The sequence below is a fragment of the Tachysurus vachellii genome, chromosome 15 (assembly GCF_030014155.1).
Source record: "Tachysurus vachellii isolate PV-2020 chromosome 15, HZAU_Pvac_v1, whole genome shotgun sequence".
NCBI classification, from domain to species: Eukaryota; Metazoa; Chordata; class Actinopteri; order Siluriformes; family Bagridae; genus Tachysurus; species Tachysurus vachellii.
This window is the reverse complement of record NC_083474.1, coordinates 15802805-15821325: the sequence shown is the minus strand read 5'-3', so window position 1 is coordinate 15821325 and position 18521 is coordinate 15802805. Positions and strand designations below refer to the sequence as shown.

The following is an 18521-nucleotide window of genomic DNA, read 5'->3' as shown; positions in this document are numbered from 1 at the left end:
TGAATAAAAAACCTGGCTGTGCATCATATCATTTTGTTATCCACTAAGCTGTCTAGTTAAGTGTTATAAACTAATTTTCATTTGTCAAAAACAAACATAATCCAAGTCTTGATTTACTTTATCATGTTTATTGGGTTATAGTCCTGCCAAACTCTGGCATAACAATTTTGCTGGGCTAGGAAGTGCACTATTTATAACTCAGATTTAAACTTTTTTTTGGAATAGAGGCATGTGTGTGACTGTTGTAATTTGTAATTGCTCATTTTATAAAGAATTTATTTGCTTCTACCTCTCCAGGACTTCTTTCTCATGCCCAAGATCACTTCATGTGATCACTCACCTGCATGAAAATAAAAGCCACCTGCTTGTTCTATCTACAGTATCTATCTATCTATCTATCTATCTATCTATCTATCTATCTATCTATCTATCTATCTACAGTATCTATCTATCTCTTCACACACACACACACACACACACACACACACACACACACACACACACACACACACACACACAATATTTTGTTCATTCCTAACATCCTAATCCTAAAAATTATATTTATGAACTTGATCATTCAGATGAAATATGTATTATAGGAAAAGTAACAAATAACAGAAGTCCTAAAAACTATAAGGAATTGGATTTAAGGTTTACAATGGAATGATATTGATTAGCAATGTATTAGTAGTCTCTCTCTCTCTCTCTCTCTCTCTCTCTCTCTCCCTCCCAGCTGTCATGCTTCTATCAAATCTCACACTTTGATCAATTATTAACTGGGATGAAAAGAGACAGGAGTATAGGTAGAGACAGAGAAAGAGAGAAAGATAGACATGAAGAGGTGCTTCAGAGCTTCTGTGTGTTTTAATTGGCAGCTGTTGTTCCCAGATTGCATTGGGTAGCATTACCATATCCAAATAAATGCTTTATTCATACACATCAGTGTTTTCTGCTAAGTATCAAAGCACAGAAATAACAAACCAATGCATGGAGTTGACAGCAAAGATGCTATAGACACATATATAATTCACGTTGTGAAAGTTTTAATCCAAACCTTCACAACTCATAAACAAGAAAGTTTTAAATAATGTTGGTTTGGACCAGTGTGTTATGTTGGTGGAAAATAGACAGAATATTATGTTACACAGTTAAATAATATTCATGACATAAATCTTGTGATATTTAATTTTAAAGGGGTCACAAATGAAAAAAGTGAGAACCTGTGATCTAAGTTACATAGTTCTCTAAATGGTCTTATGATATCTGCTGGAAATGTAATTGTAAAAGTCTTGGTTCATGTACACGTGTCTCTGCTTTGTGGTTGAAATTGGAATATAAGCCAAACTGTGATTTAATGCTACATTTATAGTCAACCTAAACAACCTTATTTAGAGCATTTGAGAGGCTATTTAAATATTTATTACCTCCTCATTATCAGATTAAATTAATGCATGTCATTACAAACCTGCATTATAAATAGGAGGTGTCACGTAGCAGTGGCGACGACTGAGCCAGAACACAGCTGTTTGCTGCTCAGTCTGTAGACTATGACTGGGCTTAGACTGTGTGCTGGATAAAAAGTCTGCTCTCGAGAGAATTGGGATGTGGGGAAAGAGTGTTATGTTTTTCACTACTCTACAAAGTTATTGTGAAAAAAGTATGACAGATGCTGAAAAACAGTAATAAAGATGTGATATGAATTAAAATGTCCTAATACTCTCTGTTGATGTTTTATTCAGTGCTTCTGTGTTATATTGATTGACACAATGTAGATCTTGTATGAAAGGACACAGAGAACACAAAACACATTGATGTCACATCTTTGATGTTTTGTAACACTTGGCAAGAGAGGCTAGGAAAGCGTCAGCTTGGATGCTGTGAGGATGATATTGGATCAGTGTCAATGTATACACAGAACTCTGATATCGGTATCATTTTGAAATTGTTAAATTGGGTCGTCTCTCTCTGGTGATCAGGAAAAACAGAAGACCAAATATGAGTCAATGAATTGCGTAATTTTTACTGTGGACTCAAAGGAAACAGGATATAACATTTCTGACATGGACACATGAAAGAAAAGAAACAAAATTAGTGTTAAGAATTAAACACTGTGAATCAAGATTCTTAATAATCACCATTCTGATCTGTAATAATATGTTTTTGCTGTCCTCAGATATCTTATCTTAACCACCTTATTATTCAGTGTGAGTCAGAGCCACTGTTGGGCCCTTGAGCCAAACCCTTAAAGGCTGTGTTATGTTTCTACACCAACAGATTGCTGAAATCTCTAGCAGGTCGGAAAAGCTCTTCTGGGGAAACTGTCCTAAAAAGTCATTTTCTGAAAAAGTAGCTTTCTACCTATGACCAGGGGAAATTGAAGCAGGTGTTGGCACTGCTGTTGTGAGGAAATGAACACATTTAAGAAACGGTTGTTCAAGTTGCAGGATCAAATCTTTTGGCTTAACTATACATTTCACAATAGTGAGTGGTATTTTTTAAATCAAATAGTTCAATTATTTTATTGGCCAAGTATCGTTGATTAGCGATTAGTTGATCAAAAACGGCATCTTTCTCAAAGTGTGTAATCATTTTGTTTGAACAACAAAATATGCTTCGTTTTTTGGTAATAAACATATACTGAAACCAAACCAAAATATTTCAGAAGTTTTCAGAAGTTTGTTTCCAGCCCAAATGATGGGATGAATGAAAAATACATTCCAGGGTCAACAGTTCCTGAAAAAAATATTTATTTTTGCATGAAGTTTTATTTTTCTTCATCAGCGTCCTTGAGAGCAGTAGGTAATAGTTCATGTCTGGAGGCTAGGACAGTTTGATAAATATCCTTACCAGTTTTCAAACTAGTATTGTAGGTATAGTATTGTAAGAGATGCTAAATCACCTAACTGTACTGGTCTCCAAGCATCTAAACCAAAAACTATACAGTGTGTAAGGGAAGATGTGATGAGATTTAGTTTGGACATAAACTTAACTGGCCAGAACCACTATACCCAAATTAAAAAAAAAAAATTACAAATACAGCATGTTTACCTGTATCATTGTTTTTACTATATCTTTTTGTTTATTTTCAGTGTGACCCTGGGGAGGCCACGAAGCTCCTGTATGACCTCCTTTACACAGAGCCGTTAAAAATCGTCCTGATGCCAGGATGCAGCTCTGTTTCTACACTAGTCGCTGAAGCGGCTCGCATGTGGAACCTCATAGTGGTGAGTTTCACTTTATAAGCTCTGTTTCTCTAGACCATGCTAAGACTCATTGTAAAGTAGATTACACTCTTTATCTGTAAAAAGATCTCGGCAAAAGTTGATTTCTTGATCAACTAGTCAACCAGTAATAATTTTTAATGGCTGGGTTTGTTTACAGTTCCTTTCTGTATCTGTTGTGAATATATAATGCTATTTATATAAGTTATAACATTGTCAGGGCTTATTTAAATGTGAAAAATATGTTGGTCTAGTAGTGTTGGATATAGGGATCCCAAAAACTGATACAGTTTCTTATGTTTATTTCTTTACACTGTAGACCAAAAATATATTGACAAGAGAACAAGCAGAGGATGTTGAAGACTAAATTGTAGAGATTGAGAAGTGCGAAAGAGATTAACTTGAATGTAATTGCTTTCTCTCTGTGGGCACCGACTGAGTTTTGAATTAGTAAATCATTTTCAAGTAATTTCCTCAAATCTATTTTAGTGGTGCAGCATAGAAATATGCTATGAATTTTCTCATTAATGCCTCGCATCTTTTTAGGTCTTAAAGATGCCTCATATACATAATATTGGAGATTTCTCCTCAGTGAATTAGTTTGTCAAATTATTATTAGCAAAAGTTAAACTGAGGCAATACAAAAGCAAGGCATCTGAGGCATCCAGGTGACAGCACTGTCTCAGCTTCTGTGCTGCTGATACATTGACTTTTAAAATTCTTAACTCAGTTACAGTTCCCCAAGGAATATAATTAGCGTCAAACCAACATGCTGTGGTGAGCGAGTATCGGTGTACTGTATGCTAAACAATGAAGTTGCAAAGTGAATTATTTATTAAGGCATTAGTTTGAATGAGTTTGTCACATTTTTATCAATGAAAGTTTTGCTCATGCATTATTCAGGCAATAGAAGAGCCAAGCGTGTAGTTTTGAAACGGTGACAGCAGAGTGTCTCGCTTTTTCTGCTGCTGATACACTGGCTTTTAAAATTCACAACTCGGATACAGTTCCCCGTAGAATATAATTAACGTCAAACCCACATCTTGTGGCGAGCGAGTATCGGTGTACTGTATGCCAGACAAAGTAGTCAGGCAGTGAATTATTTATTAAGGCATGAGAAAACATCTGGTCACTCTGAGTTGACATTAATCAACTCTTACAGTATGTTGAAAGAGGGACACCATATACAGATACAGGATTATTGTCTCTGAGGTTTCCTTTCCTTCCCTGGTCTTGCAGGCAAATTTACTTTGCTAAATTGCCCATAATTATGAATGTGTGTGAATGTATATGTACATGGTGCCATCTGTGGTGAATTTTCTTGCCTTGTGTCAAATATTCCTATGATAAGCTCTTAATCCACTTGAATAAAGTTCTTACTGAAAAGGAATATGGCTGTAATGTTGAAGCCCTGTAATCCAAATCTGAAATACACTATGCCTTACCCGGTGTATTTCTATTTGTCTAGTTCTCCTATGGCTCCAGCTCTCCAGCACTGTCCAACAGGCAGCGGTTTCCAACATTCTTCCGCACACATCCCTCTGCGACGCTGCATAACCCCACACGTGTGCGCCTCTTCCAAAAGTGGAATTGGAACAAGATCGCTACGATCCAGCAAACAACAGAAGTCTTCACTTCGGTCAGCCACTAAAGACAGAAAACATTTATTTTTTATAAAATATATTCCTAACCCTACTCCATTTCTCTGGCATCAATCAGAGCCACACTCCAACATGTTAATCTTAGCAAGTGCAAACATCTTGTATTTAGGAAAATGTATCATTTACAAGATTACCATGAAACTGATGCTATATTATTAGGAAATACTGCATTTAATTAATTTGATGTTTGAAATATTCTGTTGATTGATAATTTTCCTTATTTTAGGCATTTAATTTCTAGTAAGAATTCAGAAATCATTTGGACATTGAACACACACACACACACACACACACACACGACTTTTCATTCATAATGTACCTTCAAAGCAAAGCATTCAGTAATTTACATTTTTTCAGTAACTGCTATAGTTTATTTAGTGAAGTAAAAGCATAAGGTGTTTACAAGACTAAGAATTCAGGATCTGCAAGCAGGTCTTGAGAGCAAAACATTTAGCAAGGAAAAGAAGTTGGCTTTATGTTTTATTAGCTTGCTAGCTTTCTTGCAGCATTAACTAGGCAAAATGGCTAATGTAATTATATATATATACTAATGTATTTATAGCTATACTAATATCAGTATAGACAGCATTGATGGGTGAGTGTCCATGTGCAGAAGGTTTTATTAACAGTGCCAAAATAAACCAAAAGCCATTAATCAGGCAGTGTTCAAATATAGAAAATGCACAATATTTCTGTATCATCCAGAGAGCAAATCTAGAAGACTAATCAGCAGGGAATACAAAGGGCAACAGCATAGATTTCACAAGGTTTAAAATATATTGGCATACAGTATAGTGTAGTGCATTTATATAATGAAGTACTAGGACGTATCACAGAAGTTGTAAGCTAGCAGCTAGGCTAAAACTCAGATGAGAGTGACCTCTGATGGGCAGGAGTTGTAATTTCCAGGATTGATGTAATTTAATAAAATATTTGCCAGATTAAGTGCCTATTCTAGCAATAAAAATAGTTCTTCAAGAAATATTATTTAGCAGATGTTCTTCTCTGGTTGGTGGACAGGAGAAAACAATGCTAGAGACCTGAATATTAACAGCATAATTTAGTCACTTTTCCACCAAGCAGTGATAGAATAAAAATAAAATTAATAGGGTGGGCACATATGCTTGGAACAGGAGCCAGGGTTATTGATTTGTCCACTCCTGCATTTGAGGAAAAAGTACTTTTAAAAAGCCGGTAGCATTCTGTTTCTATTTTAAAGAGTGTCCAGGGGCCACAGGGCCGATGGAGGATCATTCGTCAGAATGTTGGTTGTGAATATTACCTGAGTCATAAATCTTTCCAGCACTGTTCTAATTCTCCCATCTCTCTCCTTCGTACACCTTTATTATTTTTTAATATTTTTTTTTTCACTTTCCTCCTCTTACATTAGGCTGTCATACATTTTTCCTGTTAGCTCTTCTTGCTTTTCAGCCCATTTTTTCACTAAATCCTACCTCATGATAAAGCGTTTTGCCTCTACCTCTCATATTTTCCATACTGGACATCCCTGGCTGCTATTTTATATTAACTTGATCTCCAAATTTTATAGTACTTTACTACTCACTCTTCTCTCTCCTTCCCTGTTAACTCTGTCCTCTCTCAGACATTGGATGATCTGGAGCAGAGGGTGAAGGAAGCTGGAATAGAGATAAGCGTGAGACAGAGTTTCCTCACCGATCCCGCCGTGGCTGTCAAGAACTTGAAGGTACTTTGATGAAAAATTTAGCAGCCTTCACTTCCTCATGGTGTGCTGTGCAGTTAACCAGCCTGAAGATGATGGAGCACATGAAAACATTATGTGAAATAAATCAACACTTTCAGAATCTCAGGAGCCTCAGATCAAGTGACAGCTCGCATGTTGTATCTGTGGTCCGGGTCTAAACTGACAGGAGATGATCAGTACACACCCTTTTATTGCAGCACTGTTATTACATAAGAACCCCATGAGATTTACACTCCTTCCCAATAAGGTGTAAGCATGCCTCCATTTCAGCAGCACTGTACATTACACAGCGCAATAAGTTAAATACTTCTGTCAGAAATAAGAGTGAGAAAAGACCATAATATTTTTTTCATGTGATGGAAATTTGCAGTGTGTAAATATTATTTAGTATTCTATAATCATTCACAAACACAGTGTATATAAAGATGAAACCCTGAGAGATTATATATATATGTATATATATATATATATATATATATATATATATATATATATATATATATATATATATATATATATATGTCTTTTTTTTTTTAAAAGATTCATTCTTATTTTATTGTCTAGCGTCAAGATGCCAGGATCATTGTTGGCCTTTTCTATGAGACCGAAGCAAGAAAAGTCTTTTGTGAGGCAAGTTATAAACATTTTCATAAATATTCATAAAAACTAATTCAGTATTATGAATTATATATTATGAATTAGCTGTTACTATAGAAACAGTACTTAATTAAAATGAGCTCATTCAATACAAACCTGTGATTTTTAGCCAATCAAATTAGAGAATTTAATATTGCTGTGGTATAAATATGTTTACAGTATATCCCAGCATTATAGAAACATGTACTGTATATGGCACATCCTCATATTGTGCTATACAGTATTTAGTAAAGTACATTAGCAGATTGTACCAATTACTCATAATAGCATAATATATTGCTTCATGTATTTCTAAAGCTCCTGTCATAATTCTTTCAACATGTAGTCAGTTTGGGTTTATTATATGTATTAATTTTTTTTGTTTAGCTGTTATAAACAATACTAGAGTTATTCCTGTGTACTAATGTTTCATTTAAGCGCACATCATTGTAATGCTTCTCTATAGAAACGTAGTTGTCACACATTAATATCATTGACCACACATGGATGATTAGTCTAACATTTGAGGAAAATGAGGTCATTTTCTGTTCTCATTCTCTCTCTCTCTCTCTCTCTCTCTCTCTCTCTCTCTTTCACTCTCTCTTTCTGCAGGTGTATAAGGAGAAACTCTACGGAAAGAAGTATGTTTGGTTCCTTATTGGCTGGTATGCAGACAATTGGTTTAAAATCAAAGACCCAGCCATTAACTGTACTATGGAGCAGATGACAGAGGCTGTAGAAGGACACGTCACTACAGAGATTGTCATGCTGAACCCTGAGACTGTCCGTGGTGCTTCCAACCTGGTGGGTGAAATAATATAAACACTGTTATATGTAGAATTAAGTGGGTGCCAAACAGCCAAATGCAAAGTAACTAAAGAAGTGTGGGAATTGAAAAAAAAAAATTATTAATTTTTTTTATTAACGTATTAAATCCTGGTAAATATAGCTTAAATACAGTAGAATATAATAAAGGTACCTACTCTATAAGGATGTTATACTCCTGAAGGTACATTTTCATGTTTGTATCTTGGGGGAATAAGATATTACTGTGTTTAATGAAGGAACCATTGAAAGCTTGAGCCAGTGTTTTAAATGGTAAATGTACTCAGGTGTCATTGTTACATTTGCTTCCAACACAGTCATGTATATATTAATAAGTCATACGTGTATATATTCAATACAGATTGTGCATGCGATTTATTTCATGATGTACAACATTTTACAAATTATTGCTGATAATAACTGATGATAACTAGCTTAAATTTAATTTAACTTATTATCTGGCTTATTACTAGCTTCTACATGAGTTTAGTCCAGTCTGCCTTTCCATCCAGTTAAGGCCCAAATCTGAAGTACCAACCACTTCTATATCGTCAGTACTTATAGTAACTTTGGTTAAATTATTGCGCCAAGTATCCCTGCTGTTGAGCTTCTGATTATTGCTCTGTTCCACTCACAACCACTGATACTTAAATCCAGTCCTTGATACCTATTTAGACTTCCCAGGAGTTTCTGGCTCAGCTCATGTCTCGTCTCGGTGGGAAGAACCCTGAGGAGACAGGGGGTTTTCAAGAAGCTCCCTTGGCATATGATGCAGTGTGGGCTCTTGCTTTGGCTCTTAATAAGACGGTTGCACCGCTACGAGCTAAAGGAAGAAGACTGGAGGACTTTAATTACAACAACAAGGACATCACAGCAGAGATATATCGTGCTCTTAATACCAGCTCATTTGAAGGAGTATCAGTGAGTGAAATATGGCAGCATTACAAACAGAAAAATATTTCAAAGTTGTCGGAAATAATATAAATGTTTTTGTAATAAAAGTGGTGCATAATACAAATCTGTAAAATATGTACCAATATATTGGCAGGTCTAGTGATGTAGCTTCACTTTGATTGTAAATGCTCATATCCATGTTTTTCTCAGGGCCATGTAGTCTTTGATGCTCAGGGATCCAGAATGGCTTGGACACTCATAGAACAACTGCAAGGTATTATATTGTTGTCAGTTCTGTCTATTATGTCAAAATAACCTTCAATAATAATAAAAATATAATTCATTAAATTACTTCATTAAATTGCATCATCCTACAGCATGACAATTTAGCTAGCATTTATTAAGCAGCTGTAATAAGGATTATATGCATATTTGTCCCATTGCTTCATTTCCATAATTATCTTTTGTTTTCAAATGCATTGACTCTGGATTTAAGCCTCATTATTTTTGTAAATGACTATTTTGTAAATGAATGTATTGTAGAGGATTATCTCTTTTTCTTAGATAAATTAAAGGCTACATAAAGAAGAGCTTTATTTCATGCCACCCACAATGACTAATAGGATGACTTAGGGGCCAAACTAAGTATTTTCTTTTCTGCCCTTTGAGACCTCTTATCTGAGTCTTTACCAGCTTCACTGTTTAAATTTAAAGGTGGGAGTTACAAGAAGATTGGATACTATGACAGCACAAAAGGCAATCTTTCGTGGTACGGAAATGACAAGTGGATAGGTGAGACAGATTGATCCTTTTCTCCTCAGTCTAGACAACTGTCGCCAGCTTTGTTCAATTCATTCACTCTTCCTGTCCATTCGCTTATATTCATCATGATTGAAGATTACTGCTATTGATTTTTTTTAGCTGCTGTTTCACTGTTTAATATGTCACAAGGACATAACTGCTTTTTGTGCCTTCTGTGGTTTTAAATGCAGAGAGAAAGCTAAAATGCACAAGGTGTAATCTATAGTGTCCTACCTGTGAGCTGTTAGTGAACTGAACACTGAATTGACATTTTGTGTTTTTAAAAATCAATGTTAAGTATGTCTGAGCCTTGTTTTCTGGATTATAGCGATTATAGTTGCCTGAGCTATGCTTGAGCAAATCAGCATCAATCTCCATTGTCCTGCTATAAAGGAGGATATTTCTTGGAAATATTTTTTTATGTAGTCAAAAATAAACATAGAAAGTCTTGGTCTGGGTTGGTCTGGAAAGTCTTTTTTTTTTTCTTACCAGGAAAGGTGCAAGAGACCTAAAAGGGAAAAAACATGTTTATTTCTAATAAAATACTGAAAAACTGTATATTCATTTGGAAGAAATCAGCAGTAGTGAGCATTTTTTTTTACAATGAGTATAACTCAGAGATTTTTGCATTATGTAAACATATTTGCATTTCATTTTGTATGTCACTGATACCCCCTAAAGCTGGAAAGCCCTCTTGCATATTTCTGACACATGATTCATAAATGCCATGACTGGATTGTAAACTACCACAGCAAAATGCTAAATTACTGAATATTAAATAATGATTAAACCTTAATAACCTTCCAATTACATCTCAAATTGCCTTGACTGTTGAAAGCTGATTTAAATGCCCCATGTGTATTTCTGAACTACTTCTTCCTCCATATACTTAGGATGCTATTTACATGCTAAACCACCCCCATGAGTCAAACTCGATTGAAGCTCTAATCAATCCTCCATGCCCTGGTCTCATTGAGGAAGAAGGTTTTGGCAGCATGATGTTAGTGAGCTGACATTGCTTGGTATCAGAGGAGGAAAGTGAGCGGAGAATACACTTCAGATTGTCAGGATTAAGGCCAGTAAGAATTCTAAAATAAAAACAGCTCTAATAAGATTCTTCAATTACATTATGGGTAGTTTATATTTTTTGTATGTATTTTTATTTCATTTTATTATATTAGGAAGGACAAATAGACTTATTAAATGTCTATGTTTAGAATTTTAGTAATTACTATATTCTGCAAACAATTTCTTAGCCATGAGATTAAAATAAGATGATGCTGAAGTGCATAGCAGCAAATAGCAAATAGCAGCTCCAACTTTAGGCAACGTTTGATGCACGCTATTTTGGGAAACTTTTTGTTGCCCACCAATTGCATGTAATTGCAGTAATCTTTATCCTGATGTGTGACCAATTTATTTGCAGCTCACTTTCTTCACGCCTACAAAATCAGTCCATGCTCTTGCTAAAAAATGCAAAACAGAGACAGAATACAAATAACCCAGAAACTCTCAGGGTTCTCTGTCTCTTAATAGAGGCTTTAGGATTTAATTAGCATTAGGCTGATTGTGCTATTCTTGAGTTAATCTTTGCCTGCTAACTTTTTAAAGAGGATAAAATATTACAATTGATCCCAAACTTAATAGTATGAAATGAACTCATTTAGAATTTTTCTGTGTGTTTCTGCAACATATTGCCCGCTCATGCTCTCTTAGCTCCTGCACGGTAGCCCCTGACAACCGCTCGAGCATGTCTTTCCTTTCCAAATAGCTTTGGCAACTGTTGTGAAGTGGGGTCTCCATGGCAACAAGCCGTCCCGATTCTTAGATCAAGAACGAAGGAAGGTTTTAGTGTGTAAATGCATCAAATGACAGCACTCTTGAGCTGACACCCACACTCGTCGTTTTTAATACATGCCCCCCCCTTTTATCTATCATTGTGAGGACGTTTCATTAACATAACGAGTACTGTAGATACTGTAATTAATGCGATGATTGACACCTCAGTTCCAAGCCTTCGGTTTCAGTTTCAAACAAAATAAAAACGAAGACACCCATTTTGTAAGGACATTTGACAAATTCCCTGTCAATTGGTCCTTTTTGGTACTCACTGAGGGCTAAATGTACATGCACGCACACACACACACATACACACACACACATGCAAACTGAGCAGCATTGGGCTTGCATTGGTGAGCACAGTGACAGGAAGTCAGTGTGGATCCATCTGCACCCTGATATTAAGAAAAGAATCAAAAATATAGCTGCAAGCAGCGATGACGGGCCTTCGCACGTTTGTTCATCGCTATACGGTGCCTTCCAGAAAACAATGCACGGTGGGCAAGTGCATCAAGTGGGTAAATATCAGTGGACTATTTTATGTTGTTACTGACCCATTTGGGGACTGTAGGTAAATGAAACCCCACATTTTAGACAAACGGGGGCGCTAGTGAGCCACTTAAGAGACACACCTTTGTCTGACCTTTTTGTCCACACTTAACAGCCGACAAATGTGATGTATGTGTCAAATTTCAAGTTAATCTAAGCACGCCAAAAGACTTAAATATGCCTGAAAAAGAAAGTAAAGTTTGACACGTTACCATGAGAACAGTGTTTGAGATATCAAAAATCCGTTCGCAATTTCGCATCTGCAATATCTCTGCACCATGTTGGCCAAGTCTGGTCTCAATTGCATGAATCCCCTAGGAGGAGTATTTAAAAGTTTACTGCATGAAGCTGACAAAAAATCCACCTTTGTGACTGACACACTTCCTGGGGCCTGTTGGTGGCGCTATACCTGGGACTCACAATAAGCACATAGATGCGATCGGAATCCTTGGCCGAACATACACACCGCGTGTCATCACAATAAGACATTTTTTGCTTTAGATATTAGACACTTTCTGTTTCTCTGAATTCGCCATAAATTGTCGCCTCGCCATGGCAGCACCGTTCGAGATATCGAAACTCACTTCGCAATTTAGCAAGTGCAATGTCTCGGCATCATGTTCACCACTTTTGGTGTCAATCGCATGAATCCTCTAGGAGGAGTATTTAAAAGTTCATTGCATGCAACTGTGAAAAAATCCACCTTTGTGACTGACACACTTCCTGGGGCCTGTTGGTGGCGCTATACCCGGGACTCACAATAAGCACATCGATGCGATCGGAATCCTTGGCCGAACATACACACCGCGTGTCATCACAATAAGACATTTTTTGCTTTAGATATTAGACACTTTCTGTTTCTCTGAATTCGCCATAACTTTGTCGCCTCGCCATGGCAGCACCGTTCGAGATATCAAAAATCCCTTCGCAATTTAGCAAGTGCAATGTCTTGGCATCATGTTCACCACTTTTGGTGTCAATCGCATGAATTCCCTAGGAGGAGTATTTAAAAGTTCACCACATGCAACTGTTGTGACTGACACACTTCCTGGCGCCTGTTGGTGGCGCTATGTCCGAGATTCACAATAAGCACATCGATGCGATCGGAATCCTTGGCCGAACATACACACCGCGTGTCATCCCAATAAGACATTTTTTGCTTTAGATATTAGACACTTCCTGTTTCTCTGAATTCGCCATAACTTTGTCGCCTCGCCATGGCAGCACCGTTCGAGATATCAAAAATCCCTTCGCAATTTAGCAAGTGCAATGTCTTGGCATCATGTTCACAACGTTTGATGTCAATCGCATGAATTCCCTAGGAGGAGTATTTAAAAGTTCACCGCATGCACTTATAAAACAATCCAAAATGGCCGACTTCCTGTTGGGCGGAGCTCATAGTTTAGAGCGCGAAAGTTGTTCGGGTCGATGAGATCTATATGCGTACCAACTCTCGTACATGTGCGTACATAATTGCCCGATCTGTGCACCAATGTTTGTTTTTGCATTACAGGGGGCGCTACAGAGCCCCCCTGCCACGCCCGTATTCCAACCTTTGTCCAATCCTAGTGTCGCGCGACTCTGACGTGTGTGCCAAATTTCAAGAGTTTTCGAGCATGTTAAGGGACCCCAATTGGCCAATGTGTGTTAAAAAAAAAAAAAAAAAAAAAAAAAAAAAAAAATAATACTCCCGAGGAAAAACAATAGGGCTTCGCACCATTCGGTGCTCAGGCCCTAATGAACGTGGATGTCATGACACTCCATGGTGCCTGGGATCTAAAAGGGACACATGGCCCTCTTGCTGTGTGCTCGGTTCTCCATAACGACTCATGCTATTTTGGAAAAAAAAGGATGTTTGTTTTACTGAGTTAGATTTTTCACCCATTGCGGCTTAAATTTATTAGTGGAAGCACAATGCTTATAATTTTAATGTGTCTCAGATCCCAGAGGACTATTTCCTTATAGAGATTTGTACTGACCTCTTCTAATAAACTAAATGCTGCCCAGGAAGCTTTGGGAAGATGATAATGAGTGGAATCGGGTGTATTAAATGAGACTAAACTAAACTATACAGTGCTACTGTTATCCAATCCTGGAGCCTGACACTGGATATATAATAAACTTAATGGATGTGAATAAATGACCTACATTAGTTGATTGTTTTCCTAACTGTACACTTCTAAGTGTATTGTTCTGCCCACAATTACACATATTTATAAAAACCAACACTTTAGCATATTTTAATAGGTGTATAGTTACAGTGTTGTTGAAAAAGGTCTGTCCTTGCTGCAGCTACTGTATAGCACTAAATACAGTAGTAGTACTCATAGAAACCTTTTCTGTTCTTTCTTTTTGGCTTGAAGTAAATGAGACAAAGATTTGTGTTGTTTCTGTGCTGAAGACTTTCCTGCATTGGAAAAAATGGACTGTTAAAAACTCTAAAACTGGAGACTCTTCAATAAATATTGAAAACAGAGATTCTCTTGTTGGCATCCCATCCTAGAAAAGTTGTAATTTGTTAGAACCCGTAAAGTTAGATGTTGTTTATCTAAGCACCCACAATACTGGTTAATGTGAATTGATTGTTACTGTAAAAAAACGATAAAGTATTACAACATGAGCAGATGACTATACTTCAAATAACCAGTCAAATATTTATGAGCTTCTGTCATTCACTCATTCAAAAGGTGGGACATTGTGTTTAGCTTCTGAAGGACATATCACTGGTATACACCATATGCTTAATCACAGATATACAGTATGTCATATTGTTGCTTCATCACATTAAGCCTATTGCTTCATCTCATACATATCATATGTACTGAATAATGGGGTAATTGTATCCTGCACATCTAGAGTAATTTGACTTAAAATTTAACACTTCATACCTGAACGCTACAAATCGTCTCCTACTACTACTTCCCGATTTCTTTCATGGTGCCACACAACGTTATTTCCTCTCTCATGCGCTTCTACTGGCTAATTTTGAGTGCTGGTCTTTACGAACCTGTGTTTTGACTTTTGAACTTTTTATCGTAAATGCATTTGCATCATTTTGTTCTGTACTCTTTCACTTTGAGTATATCCTTATTTTCCACCCTGACCTATTTATCTGCACTTTGCAGGCGGAGACCCTCCAAGAGATCAGACGGTGGTGTTAGAAGAAGTTCGCTTTCTTTCCCAGAAGCTGTTTGTTTCTGTATCTGTGTTTGCTGGCCTGGGAATCATCCTGGGCATTGTTTGTCTCACATTCAATATCTACAACAGCAACATTCGGTAACCTCTCAGTACTGATGTGTGTTGTGTAATTAGGTTCTGTTTAATCTCAGAGCTCAGGATATAAATGAATTCAACTCAGTTTAGATTCTGAGCTCAGGCTATTTATTCTGTAGGTATACTGAAACTTCCCAGTAACTCTTTCAAACTGCTCATATCCTGTGCTGTGTATATCAGCATTAATGGATTCGTCATAATTTACATGGCATAATTATGGGCTTATTTCTTTAGATAATTGAATTAAAGAACAAAATTCTTATAAAGCTGGCATGAAATGCCAGATATTTGGAGCTATTTTTATTCTACCTTTAATTCACCATAAGTCATGCAATATTTCAGTATCTACAAAGGCTGCATGAGTAACATTTTGTAAAGTCATTCTAATTTTAATTCATTACATATCGATTAGCAAAAAGATAATCGTAATCAAAACAACATGGGTCACATATCAGTTGAAGGCTGTTAAATGAAATCATATTGCATTGCAGCAGATCCTGTTATATGTCAAATCATTGCTATTGAAATTGGTTTGTGCCATGTAGAATCCTGAGGTTTTATCCTTAATTGTTTGAGGCTTTATTAATGCTAAATGACTGCTGATAGCTAATATTCTGTCCATAAAGTAACATGAAATACAATTCATGAATGAAAAATTAATTGAAAATAATATACGCAGTATATGAAGTTTTATTTTGTGTTCACAGTTAGATTATGTACATGTCATGTAAAACATGAATACTCTGTCAATGTTGATTTAAACATGAACCATCTTGACAAAAAATAGCCACATCCAGCAATGACAGTGCTTTATTTATCTAAAGGTTGAACAGAGCTGCATAAAACTAGACTGTCAATTGTTGGCCAGATCCTGAGGTGTATACATAATATGTGGAGATACAGTGTAGTGCAAAATACAATGGCAAAAGAACATTGATGCATTTGTTAAAGCAAGAGGTCACCAGTCAAGTGAAGGAATGAAATATTTATCCTCTGACTGCAGTTAGCCCTTTGACTAAATGTTGGCAAAATCATAACATGTTGGTCGTCTATAAGCATTGGGAAAAACTTTTCATTGGAATTAATTAGTGCAACTAGTAAAATAGTGTGAAATCGAAATAACCCTGAAATAGAAACCACACATTGTGCACCTAGGGGGTTAAAATGAACTGGAACTTTCTCTTACATGACTGAATTGATGCAAGGGAAATGTATTAGAAAGGAAATGATACATACAACAATTTGTTTGTTTAGCGATCTTATATAAATTCCTTATAAAGTGCTTCTGTGTAATGTTTTGAATGTGTCAAATAGAGCCTTCATATTATGTGTAGTTGATATAGTGTAGTGTTGTTTTGTTTTTTTGGCAAAAAAAAGTCATTAAAATGCAGCATTTATGTTAACAGGTACATCCAGAACTCTCAGCCGTACTTGAATAACATTACAGCTGTGGGTTGTGTACTTGCCCTGGCTGCTGTTTTTCCATTGGGCATTGACGGGCTTCATGTACACAGATCTCGGTTTCCTGTAGTGTGTCAGGTAATGGGATAAATCTATTGCAGTTTTACTCTCCAACCTGTCTTAGACAGGTTTATGCTTAGACAGGCTCTTGGTGTTGTGTTGTTTATACCCAGTTATATATGCTTCTAAGTAATGCATTACTTTACCCTTTTTGCATCCACGTGTTTTCTGTTCCTCTAGTTCCGTCTGTGGCTGCTGGGGCTGGGGTTCAGTTTGGCTTATGGCAGCATGTTCACTAAGATTTGGTGGGTTCATACAGTGTTCACTAAGAAGGTTGAGAAAAAAGAGAAGAGGAAGGTAAGTGGTGGAATGTGGGCGGGATACAAATCTTCAGTAACTTTGGCGAAAAGCAGTGTATAAGTGTAGATCATTTGTAAATAGAATTACATAAAATCTACAAACAGTTACGAGGGAAAAAATGTATGAGACGTATGTTTAAATATAAGAATATTCACTGATTTTTCTCTCATAGCTCATGAATGCCAGTGTAATATCGCTCTCATATCACAGCACTCTTAACAAGTTTTTTTTTTAGTTTAGCATGCTCTCACTTAATTACAGTACATTACACTTCACACTTTCATTCACTGCCTCTCCTCTCAAAACACACACGTACGCACACACACACACACACACACACACAGAATACAGTGCTGTCATCAGCATGTGATTTCTATGATGTAAGAGAAAAACAAAAAGGAATATATAGATAGGTATTTATATATTTTGTTATATTTATATATAATCAATGCTTTTGTGAAGGGATAATAAATGTTTTTGTGGATATCCAACCTTTTAGGGCTTCTTTGTGTAAGCTTTTGCCACGACAAAGCAGATTTACTCTCAACTCTCTTGAGGTTCATGCTACAGCAGTGGGGAATTCTAGAGTCATTTTAGAAATGAATGAGTAAGTCACATGTTCAGCAAGGATGTTAAAATGGGGCTAAAATAGTCATTTGGTGCACTGCATGTACACTGGGAGGAAAGAGCATGTGTAACACTGCTCTGTAGAATGCTGTTAAAGCAGTGTGATGGCCTGGAGGAAGCTAGCAGCGCTGGATTAATGGAGGGTGAAGCAGTCATTACCCTGCATTTTAGAACATTTGATTTTCTCCAAGTTGGTTGATAGCTGGTATACACTTCCAACAGATTCAATAAAATTCAACCAGAAAATCAAGAAGAATCCTTTAAAATGTTTATCATAAGCTCTTCTAAAACCCACAGGCGTGTTTAGATTTACATTCCTCACTCGTAAATATTCATCTTTCCTGTTGGATTCACTGAATAATGCATATTAGAAGCTGATTCATATGGTTTAAGATGAACAACTGAATAATCAGCTGGGACTTTACAGAGTTAATGACTTTTTTAATATGTTGTCTCTATTAGAGCACAACTACGATTTGCCTTGAATAGATGACCAACGTTTATGGTGTTTCTCTTTCTCACAGCATTTGGAACCCTGGAAGCTCTATGCAACAGTAGGAGTTTTACTGGCCATTGACGTCCTGTCTCTGATGGTCTGGCAGATTGTAGACCCTCTGCGCCTTACCTTAGAGGTGCTTCAGTTCTAATACC

General features: G+C 36.6%; 1 protein-coding gene across 2 annotated transcripts in view; it reads left to right on the top strand.

Moving 5' to 3' along the window:
* gabbr1a (gamma-aminobutyric acid (GABA) B receptor, 1a) overlaps positions 1 to 18521 on the top strand; it is a 43936-nt gene that overhangs the window by 17719 nt on the left and 7696 nt on the right. For both annotated transcript variants that reach the window (XM_060888631.1, XM_060888630.1), the window contains 12 exons: positions 3090 to 3224; positions 4690 to 4860; positions 6486 to 6587; positions 7170 to 7235; positions 7854 to 8045; positions 8742 to 8987; positions 9171 to 9234; positions 9675 to 9752; positions 15275 to 15425; positions 16829 to 16961; positions 17124 to 17240; positions 18395 to 18502. In XM_060888631.1, coding sequence (XP_060744614.1) covers positions 3090 to 3224; positions 4690 to 4860; positions 6486 to 6587; positions 7170 to 7235; positions 7854 to 8045; positions 8742 to 8987; positions 9171 to 9234; positions 9675 to 9752; positions 15275 to 15425; positions 16829 to 16961; positions 17124 to 17240; positions 18395 to 18502 — 1563 coding nt within the window. The remainder of the gene's footprint in view (positions 1 to 3089; positions 3225 to 4689; positions 4861 to 6485; positions 6588 to 7169; positions 7236 to 7853; positions 8046 to 8741; positions 8988 to 9170; positions 9235 to 9674; positions 9753 to 15274; positions 15426 to 16828; positions 16962 to 17123; positions 17241 to 18394; positions 18503 to 18521) is intronic.